The sequence below is a fragment of the Quercus suber genome, unplaced genomic scaffold, assembly GCF_002906115.3.
Source record: "Quercus suber isolate HL8 unplaced genomic scaffold, Cork oak 2.0 scaffold_153, whole genome shotgun sequence".
Lineage (NCBI taxonomy): Eukaryota > Viridiplantae > Streptophyta > Magnoliopsida > Fagales > Fagaceae > Quercus > Quercus suber.
In genome coordinates, this window is record NW_027069614.1 from 594636 (window position 1) to 612152 (window position 17517).

Sequence of the window (17517 nt, forward strand, 5' to 3'; positions counted from 1 at the left end):
TAAGGTATTTTAAAGGAACAGTGGATTACATCCTTTGTTATTAGGGTTCAGGTTTGCTTATGATTGGCTATAGTGATACTGATTGGGGTAGTGACCTAGATGAACGCAAATCTACATCTGGATATGCTTTCTTACTAAATAATGGCGTCATCACTTGGAGTAGCAAGAAAAAGCTCTGTATAGCATTATCAGCTATGGAAGTAGAGTATGTAACATGTTCAGCAGCTGTTCAGGAAGCAGTTTGGTTGAGGTTGTTCTTTCAGAATCTCAAGGTTATCAAGGATGCCTTGGATCTCATTACGGTACATTGTGATAGCATGGCAGCACTTGCCTATACTAAAGACTCTAAGTATCATGGTAGAACCAAACATATTGATATACGATATCACTACATTCGAGACATGGTTGCTCACAATAAGGAAGTGGTTCTAAAACACATTTCTACAAGCCTCATGATAGTTGATCCACTGACAAAGTCTATAGGAAGAGATGCCTTTCAGGCTCATGTTCGAAGTTTAGGGCTACGTAGAATATGATGATATGTTGTTTTTAGTTACCATTTATTGTACTTTTTGGGGATATTTTGTTTTAAATGCATATGATGTTATTCAGTTAATAATATGTCTATTTACACACACATATACCATATGATAAGTTCTGTGGTATGAAAGGTATGTTGGCCATGGTTCTCAGACCCGGACCGGACCGTACGGTCCGACCCGGTTAACCGTGAACCCCTTGTTATTCCGGTTCTTTTAGAACTAAGAACCTCTCTATGTGAAAAATGCATGAAACCGCTCGAACCGCGGTCAAATCGTACGGTTCAGAGAACCGTGGACGGTTTTAAAGGTTCGCACGGTTCCATTTTTTTTTACTATATTTGCCGAAAAACAGATCTTATTTGGCCGGAAAATAGGACTCAGTTCATAAAGAATTTGAATATAAAAAATAAAAAAACAAATTGCGAGAGAGAAAAAGAAAACAGAGAGCCAAGTTGGTGCGATTGCTAACATCACTGTTAATTTTCTGGTAGTATATCTTTCCAATCATCCCCACCTCCTATTTTCTTCTTCTCCTTCTCGGCCACACTTCGCCCAGTAGGCAGCAGCTAGAAACCCATCTCCTCATATTAGCTCTTGTTTCTTGTTTTTGACTGAGTAGTGCACTAATAACTTGTATAGCTGTATTCTTGATTTTGTTAAGTGTGCCCACTGTTTTGCCTGACAAAACCACTACCATGTGACCTCATGAAGCTCAATAGACTAATAGTAAGATTTGACCATTCAAATTTTTTTAACTTTTGTCATCCGCCAATATTGAGGTCCTTTTAAACAATAGGTGTCCCTCTTCTTTTCCCCCTTTTTTAAATTTTTTTTTTTTTTAATGTTATTTAAGGTTAGCGTCCTTCTAAAGTTATTATTATTGTTATTATTATTATAATCACAGGTTTAACTAATCAACATAAAAATAAGAAAATAAATATTATATATATGTTTGCTTAAGCTTTGATATTTTTTGTTTGCCTTGTCAAAATTATGATATGAAAAATATAAAGATACCTCTTTTATCTAATTAGACTATTTTAGTTAATTTTTCTTTTTGTACTAATTAAAAGTATTTATTTATATTTTAAATGATTAATAAATTAATTATGACGTCATCATGGTTCGACCTCGGTCCGACCTCAAAAACCTTGAATCTCTTCCATTTACGGTTCGATGAACCGTCCGGGTCTGAGAACCTTGATGTTGGCAGGCTTAGGTTGACTCACTCACATGAGCGATTGCCTTTGGCACTTGAGTAGTGAGCAGAGATGAGACATTGTGTCATTCAATGCTTATGTAGCGTATATAGATGGTTGACACAAACAGATGTCGCCTTAATTGGAACTAAGATGAGGTCTATAATATATTTATCTTAATTAGACCATATATGGATAGCCCATGATCCATGTAGCCTGAGGTTAGCCAGATGCGAGACCTTATTTGATGCCTAAGGTGGCAATCGAATAAAAGACTCGAGTTAGGCGCTTGAGTAGCGACTAGACTAAGATTTGTACGGTGTATTGAATTCAAACATACGCTCTTACTTAAGAGAACTCCACCTTAGCATGTATTTCATACTACATGTGCTTGCTCGACCAAAAGTGGAGGTGAGAGAATAAATCCCTACTTCTTCACGAAGTGAGTCCCATGGATCTTTCATTAAGATCCTACTTATACCCTTGTTACTTTTGACTATGTCATAAAGTTGAGGTTTTGATGTCTGCTACTTTGTCATGTTACCTATGGCCATGTTGGATACGATCTAAAGGGACATTGCTGGGAAAGCAATAGGACCAAAGTTAAAGGACATGAGTGCAAAGGGAAGACTATTTTTGTAACACATCCTTATATTTGTGCTCACTGTCGACAGGTTATAGCACTTATGGTAGCGAAATAATCACGAGCGCATTTAGATAGTTATGATAGATCAAGCATAATTCTGAGTATTAGACTCAAGAGAGGTTAGAGATGCTTGATTCGATGTGTTAATATATGTCTAGGGCATAACAAAACACTTTAGGGATGTTGCTATGCCAATCTTGGTATAAGATTTAGGACAGTGCTCCAAAATATGTTTTTTAAGTGTGCTCGGTGGTCGCACAACCTATTTGCCAATATGAATGCATTGAGAACACATTGAGAGATGGATAATAGGACCATGCCCACAGTGGATGAGTGGGAGAAGAATAAGGATCTACCTTAGTAAAATCCTTAATTAAATAATAACACAAATGAAGGTCAATCCATTTCATCATGAAGGCCTGAGTGTTTGACACTTTCCCAAGCTCGTATCCTGACTTGCAACCTAATGATAAATGTATTTTTAAGTTAGACCTTTGCATGGGGGTCAAAATTGGCTATTGGACCTAAAATAAAGCAATGACTCTATAACCCACCATAACTTCTGAGTTAGTGGTTTAGTCTCGAGCCTATAGCTAGGATGGGCCCATATTGAACAAATGCGAAGAGAGCCATTAATATGCCGAATGCGATGACATTCATGGGCAATAGGTATTTACAGGCATATACCCCTTATGAAAATATATACCTATTATGAACTGATATATCAATTCCTGTAGTCACAACATTACCCAAAATACTATTTAATTAATACTTTTCTACTGAAACAAATCTCATGTATATGAATCAACATTATCCACCAAGTGAGTAGTTACTGCATATGTGAAGGTGTATCGTATTATGATGTGATCACTCATCACAATTGTACACTAACACGGGTTCTTTTCAATTACACTTTCTTCGGTCTATAAATTAGCTTCTTAGTCAATGCTCCAATTACCTATTTTAGCTGAGTAATCCTTTATCATGTGTAGAGAAATAGTGCCAAGAATTGTAGACACTCCATGTTGCAACCCTTTTCATTACATATATTTTCATTATTTTAACTTTTTTTTAGCATTAAGTGTAAAAAAAAAAGTAAAATTTGCATGAGTGTAAATTCAAAAAAATGGCATTGACCCTAAAATTAGTATATCGAGTGGTCATGGAGCAATTAAGGGCAAATTGGAATTTTTCTTTATGTTTAAAACAATGCACAAATCATTGTTTTATAAGGCCTTAAATTTGATTGGTTAATCCATGATCTAGCTGGGGACATGCACTCATAAGATTATCCCATGTTAATTTTGTTTAGTCCTTAAATGATCAATTAAACTCTAGTCAGGGAAATCAAGGAAGGCGGCCCACTCAAGGAGGCCAAGGATTAGACACTCCTCGGGAGACTGGAGACAAACCACCAAGGCCATAAGGTTGAAGTCCGAGAAATGAAGTAGAGACGTGCAAGCAAGAGAAGGAGGAAGCTTCTAGATAAAACACCCATCACCTCCACATTAAATTCACTATACCAACTTAGTCAATGCATTAATAGCATAATGACCCATAAATATTTCCCCCACAGCCTACATTCTACCATACCACCACTAGCAAAGCAACGATGTGATAAGTATCCAAGGAGGAATCGATGACCATCCAAGTGGAGGGCTTGGATGCAACCCCAGCAACTATATATAGGAACGAAGATCCCCCTAAAAGGTAGATTGAGAAAATCAAAGGAGGAATAAGTAGAAATTAGAGAGAGAAATTAAGAATTGTGAAACCAATAAGTGTATATCCCAAAGAACCGTTAATCCTCGGCCAACTCGAGGAAGAACTTGAATAAGAATCTTCATATTTCTTTCTATTTTTCTCTACTTAAACTGTTGGCTTAGCCACCTTTCTTTCTTTAAATTACTAAGTAAAGCTATTATTAAGGCTTGAAGGGTTGTCCTTGATAATCCACCTCTACAAATTAATTGTATTGGGCCTTCATTCTAGCCCACCCTTGACTAGTTTAGGCCAGATCGTTGGATCACGCCCCTTACAAATACAATTACTATAAATAAATGCTCAATAGTGTATATAATATATAATTCCATAGACAAACACAATATATGTCTATTAATGACAGCTATAATAGTCAAAATTAATATTTAGACAATAGATATAAAAGAGAGAAACAAATCGTATTATGTTAAACTTTCATGTGCATTGCACAATTATTGACTAGTTTTTTGAGTTTGGTGAGAGAGTGTAATTAAATATGTGTGTGTGTTTAGCAATTAATTTGTTTCTAAAATATATATATATATATATATATAATATAAAAAAAAAAAAATTCCCAAGGACCATGGATGACCTTGGGGCTCCAAAACATCACTTTGTGTAGTCTTAGGAACCCCTATAACTAGTTCACCAACCCCACTATAAAACCAAATTTTTTAAAGTTTATGCATTTTTTCATTACACATCACTCCTTACAGCACACATGGATTCATCAGTGCATACCGATCCACATAGTTTCTAGGATTTATTTGCATTCATCATCATTCAACTTAGTAAAGATTTGTCAACAAGCATCAATCTTTTGGAGAATCTGTATAACATGGTTAAGATTTAAAGGTGGCAATATGTGATCAAGGACGACCATATACGAGCACGAAGGGATGACAGTCCATCCGGTAGCCATCAATTGTTCAAATACCAAGAACGCATGTAGTTTATTTTCAAATTCTTTGCTGATAGCTCTAATTTTCCCATAGCATGTTTAGTTAAGGTTTTTGTTATGTTTTGATAGTATGAACAAAAAAAAAAATTCCAAAAAAATGTTTTATTATAGATCTCTTTTATACTTTGATTTCCATCATGATAGTTCTTAGATTTTTGCATCTCATGTTGATTTCCATGATCATGCATTCACATATTACATGAACTAATTCTTAGGATAGTAAATCCTTTAATTTGAATTCATTCATCATACATATAATCATGTAGATTAATATAAGCATGTCATTCACATTATTTAAATTTATCATACTAGGATTTCATCCATCAAATAATAGTTGCATTCAACATCAAATAAATTTTAAGCATGTATTAGTCTTTCTGTCATCTCATGAAAGCAATAGAAATATTAAATAAAAATTTTGAAGTTTATGCATCATCTAGTATAGGATTTGTACACTAACATGCTCGAATGTATTTATACGATTTTGTTGGCACTCATGCATCATGGCTGCTTTGAAGAGTTTTTAACTTTTAAGTAAAAGCATATGTCTCAGTAACTTGGAATGCACGGCTCTTGTTGGATGTTTGGTTAGGGGAAAAATGTGGCATTTTCTGTATTTATTTTCAGTTTTTTATGAGGCCATCACAAAAAATGGTTTGGTTGAATTATTTGCACTAAGTTTTCATTTTCAATATCCAAAAAATTGGATTTAAATACAAAAACTGAATACGTGTTTTGGGCATTTTCATTTTCATGAAAAAGGATATAGTGATATTTTTAGTAAAAAACCAATTTCATGGATCCCACTAATAGTGAGTTTGCTTTGGTTTTTGTTTGTATTGTGGGTTGATTTGTTGAAAATGGTTGTGGTGGTTGTTTTTTTTAGGCATATTTGATGGTGGATTTGAGGTGTTTAAGAGGTGAGTTTATTGAAATTTGTTTAGGGGGTGAGTTTGTTGAAATTTGATGATGGATTCATGGTTGTGTGTTGTTTGTTTTCAGGCATTTCTATTCTGATTAGGTCTAGTTTTTGGGAGGTAAGTGGTTTCTAGTAGGTGTGATAACTGCAAAAAGCTTTCTCTGTGTTTATATCTATTGAGGGTTGTCAGAAAAAAAAGTTAGAAAAGATAATAGCAGAAATTGATGCCAAACAAAAAGATGGGTTGGAAATAAAAAATTAGTACAAGATTTGAATAATAGAAAATGAATACAAATCCAACACAAACCAAATAGCGTTGATTTTATTCATCTGATGATAAGCCAACCGAAGTGTGCGTTTGGCATAGATTATTTTCGCAAACTTATTTTACTATTCAGTTTATTTTTATTACTATTCATAAGTCTCACTATACGATTTTCGCTAATTTTTACTTTTATTTACAGTACTTTAAGTAAAAAGTTTTCAGTTTTAATAAAATAAGCTTAACAATGCTTTAAGCATTGTTGATTAAGGTGTTGTTTGGTTTGTGACAATCGCATAGTGTGAGCTTCTCATCGGATGAATAAAAATGAGCACTTGAATTTTTAATTTACATTATTGTTTCTTCTCACAAGTCACAACACATACAATTTTTCACTTAGGAGTCTGGGGGGGGGGAAGCCCAACCATACGTAGTGGACCTAAAGCCCAATGTGAAGGTTATTGTATGTCTGAAGAGGCTAAAATTGTCGAGGGATACTTCGCGTGAAAGAAGGATACATGGAGACGAAAAAACTCCGTCCGAAGAGAGCATCAGTGTTCCGAAGAGATCATTATCCTCGGATGTAAGGATTCTGGGTCATATAAATATCTGGAGGGTTCGAATGAGCTTACTAGTGACTTCAGCAGTCTAGATAAGCTTTAGACACGCCTGGAGATAATAAGAATGGAGAAATATCTAAAAGGAAAAGCTGCCACCACCGTATTAAATGCACAACAACAACTTTTCTGGCTGCATTTATGTGGAGAAGACCCCTGAACAGTACAACTTTAGCTACCGCCATTTACAAAAACTGAGGGAGATACATGACATGACATGCACTCAAGTAGGGAGCTGGATGAAGAACAAGTGGACGATGGGGATGATGGGGAAGGATACTATATAAAGAAGAAGGGTTCCTAATAGTAAAAAAAGGAAGAAAAAGAAAAGAAAAAGGGGGAGAAAGAGGCCTGACTGTAACCCTAAGAATTATAACTTGTATTCAATTTATCATAAGTCTCTTCGGACTTGAACTTACTTGGTCTTTACGTGTACTTTTATGCTGGTTTATACTTGTATGTTGTGATCAACCGTTGTGAGCTCCATAATTAACTTAGCTCTATCATCCACACTCTACAAATTTATTGTCTTGGGCTTAGGCCACAAATCCTAACCCTATAATTGGCGCCGTTTGTGGGAAGAGTTTGAGTAGAGGTGGAAGCAACAGTTGATAATGGCTGAACCAGGGCAACAACCAGTAGAATCTAGGGCATCCCAACACATAAACCTTTTTTTCAATTTGGAGTAGAGACAAGATCGTGAAGGTAGCATGCATACTACGCACCCTGAGCGAAGTCAATTGCATGGAGGAAGTCACATGTCTCATGCAAAGAAGAACAACATGCAACTGGAAATTGAGAGGTTAAGGAGGGAGTTGCGCCATGCAAAAAGAAAACGTATTTCTTAGCATTCTGATGAGGATTGGAGTGACAAGTAAGATGTCACGTACGAGCAAAGGTCTTGAACACCAATCAGTGAATCCTTTTCATACGAAGAGGAGCACCGTCGCAAAAGGCAACCTCAGAGCCCATCACGTGGAGAGGTAGGAAACGATGCTATGAGTAAAGCTTTGAATCAGATCTCTAGGTCACCCTTCATGCACAGGATTGAAGGAGCGAGACTTCCTCGACATTTTAACCAGCCAACCTTTACCATTTATAATGGTAAAATGGACCCTGTGGAGCATGTGAGCCACTTTAATCAAAAGATGGCTGTCTATTCCAGAGATGAAGCTCTGATGTGTAAGGTCTTCCCCTCTAGTCTTGGACCGGTTGAAATGAGGTGGTTCGACAGCCTGAAAGCAGATTCCATCAATTCCTACCAAGAGCTCACTCAAGCTTTTGGTTCATATTTTGTCACCTGCCGAAGAGTGGCCAGACCCTTGTCTTCTCTGCTATCCTTGAGCATGCATGAGGGTGAAACCCTGAAGGTATACTCGGATAGGTATTGGGAGATGTTTAATGATATGGAGGGTAATTTTGATGCAATGGCCCTTGACACGTTCAAGCTCGGCCTCCCTACTGACCACGGTTTGAGGACGTCCTTGTCTGGTAAGCCTGTTACTAACATGCGTCAGCTCATAGACCGTATTGAAAAATATAAAAAGGTTGAAAAAGATCAGCAACAAGGGAAGGGTAAGGATAAGGTTATCCCCTAGGAGAGGAAGGATTTCAGGTCGGACCGTTACAATAACAGCAAGCCTCGGAGAGATTTCGCTGGTTAGTCGAGATCAGTAAATGCTCAAGCAGTCAATACAGTATTCAAGGAGCCAATCCACCAAGTTTTGGAAAAGATCAAGAATGAACCATTCTTTAAGTGGCCAAGTAAGATGGTGGGGAATCCTGAGAGGCGCAATGACAATCTCTACTGCCAATACCACCAAGACCATGGGCATGCCACTGAAAATTGCAGAGGTCTGTGAGATCATTTGGACCAACTGATCCACGAAGGTAAATTGAGGCACCTCTTGCATCACTCCAGTGGCTGAGGAGGTCATATGAATTCCGAGCCCGAGAGGAGTCATTCTTCGAAACCTTCATTAGGAACTATTAACATCATCTTCGTAGCACCAGGAAGAACAGGGTCCTAGTCATCCAAGGTTATGTCAATAGCTCGGTTACCGGCAGGGGACTTTGGTCGAGATTCGAAGAGGGCCAAACTAGTTATCCAGCCAGTTTTGGGCTTTTCAGACGAAGATAAGATTAGAACCATCCAACCTCATGATGACGTTTTGGTAGTCACCCTCAGAATTGGAGGATATGATGTGAAGAGGTAATGGTGGATCAAGGTAGCACGGTGGAGATAATGTACCCTAACCTCTACAGGGGGCTGAACCTCAAACCTGATGACTTAACACCATACTGTTCTCCTTTGGTTAGCTTCGAGGGAAGAATTGTCATCCTGAAGGGCCAGATACGGCTGCCTGTGCAGACTGGCTCAGAAGTAGTGGAAGTGTACTTCATTGTCGTAGATGTGTATTCCCCTTATACGGCAATTGTAGCTAGACCTTGGCTACATACGTTAGGGGCTGTTTCCTCTACTTTACACCAAAAAGTTAAATATCCATCTGAAGGGCGAGTTTGTGAAATCCGTGGAGATCAATCCTCGGCCAGACAGTGCTTGGTAGCTATCATCCAGCATAAGCCCGAAATCAAGTCCTCGGCCAGGGCCGAGGGAGACTTATAACAGTTAAAAAGTCGGGTATCGCCCGTCAAAGATCTAGATAAAGGCGTTAGATGTGAGGATTTAGTAAAAGTTTTAATTGGGAACAATCCTAAAAGGTTCTTTCAAGTCGGATCTCAGATGCCTCAACCAGAAAAAGAAGAGCTAATTGATTTCCTTAAGAGAAATATTGATGTATTTGCCTGAAATGCTTATGAAGCCCCAAGAGTGGATCCAGAGTTCATTTGCCACCATCTGAGGGTTAACCCATTGATTGTCCCCAAGAAGTAGCCTCCTCGGCGCCCATCTAAAGAACATGCAGACGCAGTCAAAGAAGAAGTAACGAAGCTCAAACAGGCTAGAGCTATTAAAGAAGTTTTTTACCACGAGTGGTTAGCAAATACTGTGGTGGTGAAGAAGAAGAGCGAAAAATGGCGAGTCTGTGTAGATTTTACCGACTTAAATAAGACTTGTCCTAAGGATCCTTTCCCTATGCCAAAAATTGATCAGTTAGTAGATGCTACTGTCGGCCATCCTTAGATGAGTTTCTTGGATGCTTTCCAAGGTTACCATCAAATACCGTTAGCCTCAGATAACCAGGAGAAGACCACTTTTGTTACCCCTACTAGTAATTACCATTATAAAGTGATGCTATTTGGTTTGAAAAATGCAGGCTCTACTTACCAAAGAATGATGACAAGGATGTTTGAGTCACAGTTAGGCAAAAATATTGAGGTCTATATAGATGACATGGTAATAAAAGCAAAGTCGTTTTGGAGCATGTGAAAGACCTTGACAACACTTTTGAAATCCTAAGAAGGCACAAGTTACGTCTGAATGCTTCCAAATGCTCATTTGGTGTAGGCTCAGGCAAATTCTTGGGTTACATGGTGACACACAAGGGAATCGAGGTTAACCCCGATCAGATAAAGGCTATTCAAAATCTACAGCCTCCTCGGAGTCCGAAGGAGGTTCAAAAGTTAACAGGGATAACGGCTGCCCTTAACCGATTCATTTCTCGGTTCGCAGATAGATGTAAACCTTTCTTCTCACTGATCAACAAGTGGAAAGGGTTTGAATGGACTGAAGAATGTGCTTCGGCCTTTCAACAACTCAAAGACTACTTGGCTCGGCCACCAATTATGTCTGGCCCTGAACCGGATGAGGTCCTGTTTGCTTATATTGCTGTGGTTCCCTATGTTGTAAGTCTAGTACTGATACGAGTGGATCAAGGTGTGTAAAGGCCAGTTTACTATGTGAGTAAATCTCTACATGAGGCCGAGATTAGGTACTTGCCGCTAGAGAAAGCTATCTTGGCAGTAGTACTCGAAACACATAATTGCTCCATTACTTCCAAGCATATACGGTTGTCGTGTTCACACAACTCCCGTTTAAATCCGTACTTCGAAGTGCCGACTACATAGGGAGAATGGCCTAGTGGGGCACTATCCTGGGGGCTTTCGATATCAAATACATGCCTCGCACTTTAGTCAAGGGGCAAATCCTTGCAGATCTTGTGGCCGAGTTCACGGAACCTAGTTTAGAAGAAGTAATGACAAAGAAGGACATGGATGAAAAATCGGTTGGTATGATTTCTCAACAAGGCCCTTTCCACTGGGAAGTATATGTGGATGGCACAGCGAACCAGAAAGGTTCTGCAGTGGGGCTAGTATTAATATCTCCCGAGAGAATCATCATTGAAAAATCATTAAGGCTGGATTTCTTAGCAACAAATAATGAGGCGGAGTACGAAGCCCTATTAATGGGAATGTCTATGGTCAAAGAATGGAAGGAAAGGCAGTGGAGTTATTCTCAGACTCAAGGTTAGTTGTGGGTCAAGTACAAGGGGAGTTTGAGGCGAAGGATGAGAGGATGTAGGGATACCTAAGCCGAGTTAAACGTCTGCAATCAGAATTCAAATTTTTCAGCTTGCTGCACATTCCCAGAAGTGGTAACACACATGCTGATTCTCTGGCCACACTCGCTACCTCTTCAGCGCTAAATTTGCCAAGAGTCATCCTCGTCGAGGACTTGCATAGGCCTACCGAGGCAAGAAGAGATGTAATCCAAGTTCATCAAATTAGAACCGGGCTTTGTTAGATGGATTTGGTAGTTAAGTTCTTGAAAGAAGATATTCTGCCTGAAGAAAAGGGGGAAGCCGACAAAATTCAGAGGATGGCGACCAGATTCTAGTTATCCGAAGACCAGAAATTATACAAACGCTCTTATTCAAGGCCGTACCTGTTATGTATGTATCCTGAAGTGGCTGAGTTGTTACTAGAGGAATTGCATGAAGGAATTTATGAGAGTCACACTGGAGGTAGGTTTTTAGCTCACCAAGCCATTACTCAAGGTTATTAGTGGCCGAACATGCAAAAAGAAGCCCATGAGTATATTAAGAAGTGTGATTAATGTCAACGATTTGCGCCGAACATACACCAACCAGGTGGAGTCCTCAACCCACTATCTAGTCCATGGCCGTTTGCTCAATGGGGCTTAGATATAACGGGTCCATTCACAAAAGCAGCAGGAAACAGGAAGTACCTTCTAGTCGTTACAGACTATTTCACCAAATGGGTTGAAGCTAAACCTCTGCCCAACATCAGAGATGTAGATGTGCAGAGATTTGTATGGAAGAATATTATTACTTGTTTCGGAGTTCCTCGTATTCTCATCTCGGACAATGGCCTATGGTTCGACAGTAAAGCATTTCAGAATTATTGTAGCGAACTGGGAATCACGAACAGATACTCCACCCCCGCCTATCTCTAAGGGAACAGACAAGCAGAAGCAGTTAACAAAGTCATAGTTAATGGATTGAAGAAGAGATTAGACGATGCGAAGGGCAAATGGGTGGAAGAGTTGCCACACGTACTTTGGGCTTACAGAACTACGCCTCGTAGATCTACTGGAGAAACCCCTTTCTCGATGACTTGTGGGGCTGAAGCTGTCATCCCTCTGGAAACTAGGTTCCCAACTCTGAAAACTAGTTCGTTCAGTCCGACCAGTAACAATGAACTGCTAGAAAGGAGTTTGGACTTGATTGAGGAAAGGAGAGAAAATGTAATGGTTCGATTGGCACATTACCAACAAAAGCTCAGGCAAGGCTATGATGCCAATGTAAAGCTAAGGCTTCTAGAACCTGGTGATTTGGTACTCAGGAAAGTTGTGGGCACTGTGAAAAACCCAGCCTGGGGGAAGCTAGGACCCAATTGGGAAGGGCCATATCGTATCACTTCAGGGGCTGGCACTGGGGCATATTTCCTAGAGAACTTAGATAGTCATGTAATACCGCGCCCTTGGAATGTAAATAACCTCAAAGGTTACTATTATTTATCGAATCTTCTTTCTAATCACTATGACAATTCGTCATCCTTATCGGATCTCTAAGTGTTTAAACTTAAATCCAATCATACCTGTAGTTCTCGAACCAGATGATTTGAGTTAGTTAACACTCCTTAACGGTTCTCTAAGTGTTTAAACTTAAATCCAATCATGCCTGTAATCCTCAGACCAGATGATTTGGGTTAGTTAACACTCCTTAACGATTCTCTAAGTGTTTAGACTTAAATCCAATCATGCCTGTAGTCCTCGGACCAGATGATTTGGATTAGTTAACACTCTTTAACAGTTATACAAGTGTTTAAACTTAAATCCAATCATGCTTGTAGTACTCGGACCAGATGATTTGGGTTAGTTAACACTCCTTATCGGTTCTCTAAGTGTTTAAACTTAAATCCAGTCATGCCTGCAGTCCTCGGACCAGATGATTTGGATTAGTTAACACTCCTTCACATGCCTGCAATCCTCGGATCAAATAGTGTGGGTTAGTCAACACCTCTGCATAGTTATTGTTATTGAAGTTTAACTCTGGAATGAGTCTTGCCTGGCATTCTCGAATCTATTTAAATTAACTATAACTTATGTTAAGCCTTCTTTGTGAATGTTCTAAAAGACCTGTGAAACTTTTATAACACTCGTTGCATTCATTATTTAATAGTAGCTCTCATACAAACTGCACTTTTCAGTGTCAATTTTAGTTATGTACATTATCAGCATGATGTGGTGATTATATTTATCTACATTACCATAATTACAAAGTACAGTTATTTGTAGCAAAAGTAAGTTATATGATATGCAACAAAGACACCAAAAGTAAAAGAAAAACCGTTTCATTGATCAAAAGAGGATAGTTTACAATCCCTTACATAAAAGAAAAACAAGGGCAAGTAAAAAAAATGATGATAATAAATTTTCTTTTTTAAAAAAAAAAAAAAAAAAAAACCTAAGTATCTAAGTTTTTTGCTTGAGGGACCACAAGGTCGGCAGACTGGATTGTCCGAGTTGTAGCAGCTTTTGGGGCCTAGTCCTTGGGCTCTGAAGAGGTCTTCTCTTTTTCCAAGCCCTCGCCCTTATCCTTTGGTGGCTCAACTGGTTTGCTCTGATCACCTAGCTGACCAGACTCCTTGAAAGCCTCAAGGGTGGTTGGAGGAACTTGGCTGACCAAGGATTGCTCCGAAACCTCTGGGAGTTGTGTTGGAGGAAGGGGATCAGACTCTAGGAGCTCTCGGATGTCAGGGTCATAATATATGCTCCCAGGCAACCTCAGTTCCGAGTCAGTAAGCACCCCAGCAGCATCCAGTGCCTTGCCTCATGTTATATCGCAGTAGTCTCGGCTGACCGAGGCAAACTGCTCAATTAGACCCTTTTCGGTCACCTCCATTCCTAGCTGGTACGTTGCTTTCTTTTCGGCTTTGTTCGCCTCCTTGGCCAACTGAGCATTCCTTTAAGCTAGCTTGACAGTCTCCCTAGCCTTCTGGAGTTCGACGTGAAGTTCCTTCGTAAGCGCTTTCTCAGTTGCCAGATTGGTTTGAGTTTCATTTAGTAGCTAGCGTTGGGCTTCGACCTGGCTCTCGGCATTCCGCAGGCCAGCATTAAGGCTGTTCCTTTCATTGGTTACCTCTTTGAGCTGCTTAGAGAGTTGAGAAAACTCTTCCTTCAAGCTGCCCAAAGTTCTCTCTACCTCGGACTGAGAGTGGGCCTCTGCTTGGGCTTCGACATATGCCTTTTTATTCCACTCTTCGGCCACGAAGACTTGCTGGGTAATCTGCATAATAAAATGAAAGAGTTAGCATAAAACAAACGAAAAATTAACATGCCAAATCGAAGAGCTGGTTTAACTCACTTACCATGGCCAAGTCCCTCTTTAGGGACATGAAAAGTTCATACTAGCTAAAGCGCCTGTATGACTCCATATCTCGAGGAAGGAGCAGTGGTTGCTCCAAGGCCTCAGCTACCAATCTTGCTCTTCCCCCATCATAGTTTCTGAGGGAAGTATCCCAAGAAATAGGAGCGCCGTCCAACTCCAACTTGGGAGACCATGTGCGTGGCCCTCGGCGCACATCAGCAATAGGAGGGTCATCCCGGCTCTCAGTGGATGAGGCCCTTTTGCTCCGGTGGTCTCTCGCCACCTTTTATTGCTTGGTTGTCTTTGGTGGCACCACGACCTCCCTCTCCTCAGTCTCGAGGGGCCTTTTCTTTTTCAGGTCTGGCACAGGCTTTAAGCCGAGATCAGGAACCTGAGGTAGCGGTGGAGGCAAACTCACCACTGGTTGGGAAGTCCCAGTGCCTTTCGGCTCGGCCTTCCCTATTCCTCATTAACGCCTTCAGGTCTGACATATTTTCCTCTTCCGAAGAGTCTTCCGAAAGGGCAGTTATCAGAATAGGAGGATTTCCTATCAATATCCTCCTCAGAGTTTGAGGATGGTATCACTTGGACCCCTCCTGAAGCTTCCCTTTCGAAGTTAAATTTGTCTATTTGCTCCTCTAGTGAGGAGGTCGAAGAGCCAACCCTTTCGCCTGCAACCACTGGTTCAAGGGGGATTTGCTGAACTGATTGGACGAGTAGTGGTACACCCTGCGGGTTCGGATGTGGCACTGGAGGAAGATCGAAGGAGCCAAAAAATCCTTCCGACCAACGTCGATTCGGTTGAGGCGATGGTCTCCTTGTCTTATCGCGTTCTCGACCGGCTGCAAATCGGATGGTTTGGACGTATAACCGAGGATGAGGGGAATCGATCAGAGTTGCCCGTCTTCACTCACAAAAATCTCCGATCGTAACAAGTAGTTGAGCGCGGCGGTGTTGGTAAGGCTCAACCGAGGAGAAATGTTTCTCTTATCTGTCAACATCACAACAAAATTTAATCAGAAACTTGACAACAGCAAGATCGAGAAGACTAAGTCGCAAAGAGAGGTCAATCCTAAATCTAATGTTAGCAAGCCTAAATCTAAGATGCCCTCACCTGGTTCTCCTGGTGTGGTTGGGCAGTGAAAACCGTCGTGCTAGGCACCCGAGACGAGCAGATAATCATCTTTCATCCCCTTTTTTAGACTTGGGAAGGTAGGAGACGAGCCTAACAGCGTCGGATCAGGATTTCAAATAATATCCCACCCTTTTCTGACTGTGGCACTCGTACATATGCACCACGTCTAGCTAGGTGAGTCCCAAGCCCAGATGGCGGTTCAGATCATCGACGGCTCCTAAAATCCTAAAAACGTTGGGCACACATTGCTCAGGGCTAAGCCTATAGTTTCGAAGATAGTTAGTGGTGATAGGGCCCATAGGAATCGTCATTCCTCCTTCCAAGAAGGCGATGATGGGGATTATCACTTCACCCTCTTTCCGATTTGTTAGGACTTTTTCTGGAAGGCTATATCTCAGACCCACATCTTTGGGTATGCAGTATGTGGCCCTAAACCTCTCCATCTGAGTGGGACTATCCACCAAATACTAATACCTACCCATCTTAAACAAATGAGGTAGAAGGAACTCTAAATGCAGTGACTAGGGGACGACTACTCGAAGGACAAAAAGATTGTCCAAAGACAGGAATAAAGACGAATATATGAAGACTTACACGGATCGGATCAGAAAATGATATCTGAGCTTGTGGAGATGCTTGTAAATTTTGGATTAGATGATCATAGAGTCTGGTCGATTTGAATGCCTCTGTTCACTGGAAAGTCTGAAAATGTGTAAAGTAAGGGAGGAAAAACCTCCTCTAGGGTTTTATATGGAGGCAAGCGAGGGAGAAGGAGTTATCCCGTCCAAATTTCGAGGAAGGATCACGTCCGTTGGATCAGTAGTCCATCGTTAGATGGCAAAGACAAAACGCCGCCTGGAGTAATTAATAGTGCTTTGGAAACCTTGAAACGGCAGCAGCAATTATGAAGCGCACAAATCCATGCTACTACACATGTGAATTAAGATATTTTTGTATTTCTGATTTTTATTTTGTAGCAAATCAAAATCTTATTTTTTCTCTTCGGAAGCGAAGGAAAAATTAAAATTTTGAGGGGCTATTGTAGGGGGGGGAGAAAAGCCCAACCATACGTAGTGGGCCTAAAGCCCAATGTGAAGGTTATTGTATGTCCGAAGAGGCTAAAATTGTCGAGGGATACTTCGCGTGAAAGAAGGATACATGGGGACGAAGAAACTCCGTTCGAAGAGAGCATCAGTGTTCCGAAGAGATCATTATCTTCGGATGTAAAGATTCTGGGTCAAATAAATATCTGGAGGGTTCGAATAAGCTTACTAGTGACTTCAACAGTCTAGATAAGTTTTGGACACGCCTGGAGATAATAAAAATGGAGAAATATCTAAAAGGAAAAACTGTCACCACCGTATTAAATGCACTGCAACAACTTTTCTGGCCATATTTATGTGGAGAAGACCCCTGAACAGTACAACTTCAGCTACCGCCATTCACAAAAGTTGAGGGAGATACATGACATGACATGCACTTAAGTAGGGAGCTGAATGAAGAACAAGTGGACGATGGGGATGATGGGGGTGGATGCTATATAAAGAAGAAGGGCTCCTAATAGTAAAAAAAGGAAGAAAAAGAAAAGAAAAAGGGGGAGAGAGAGGTCTAACTGTAACCCTAAGAATTGTAACCTGTATTCAATTTATCATAAGTCTCTTTGGACTTGAACTTACTTGGTCTTT

The 17517-nt window shown here is 40.2% G+C and overlaps 1 protein-coding gene across 1 annotated transcript; it reads left to right on the top strand.

The window, feature by feature from the left end:
• Nucleotides 1-8016: 8016 nt before the first annotated feature.
• Nucleotides 8017-8505, top strand: LOC136069135 (uncharacterized). The gene has a single exon (XM_065777339.1). The coding sequence runs from the start codon at nucleotides 8017-8019 to the stop codon at nucleotides 8503-8505; it is 489 nt and encodes a 162-aa protein (XP_065633411.1).
• Nucleotides 8506-17517: the final 9012 nt, after the last annotated feature.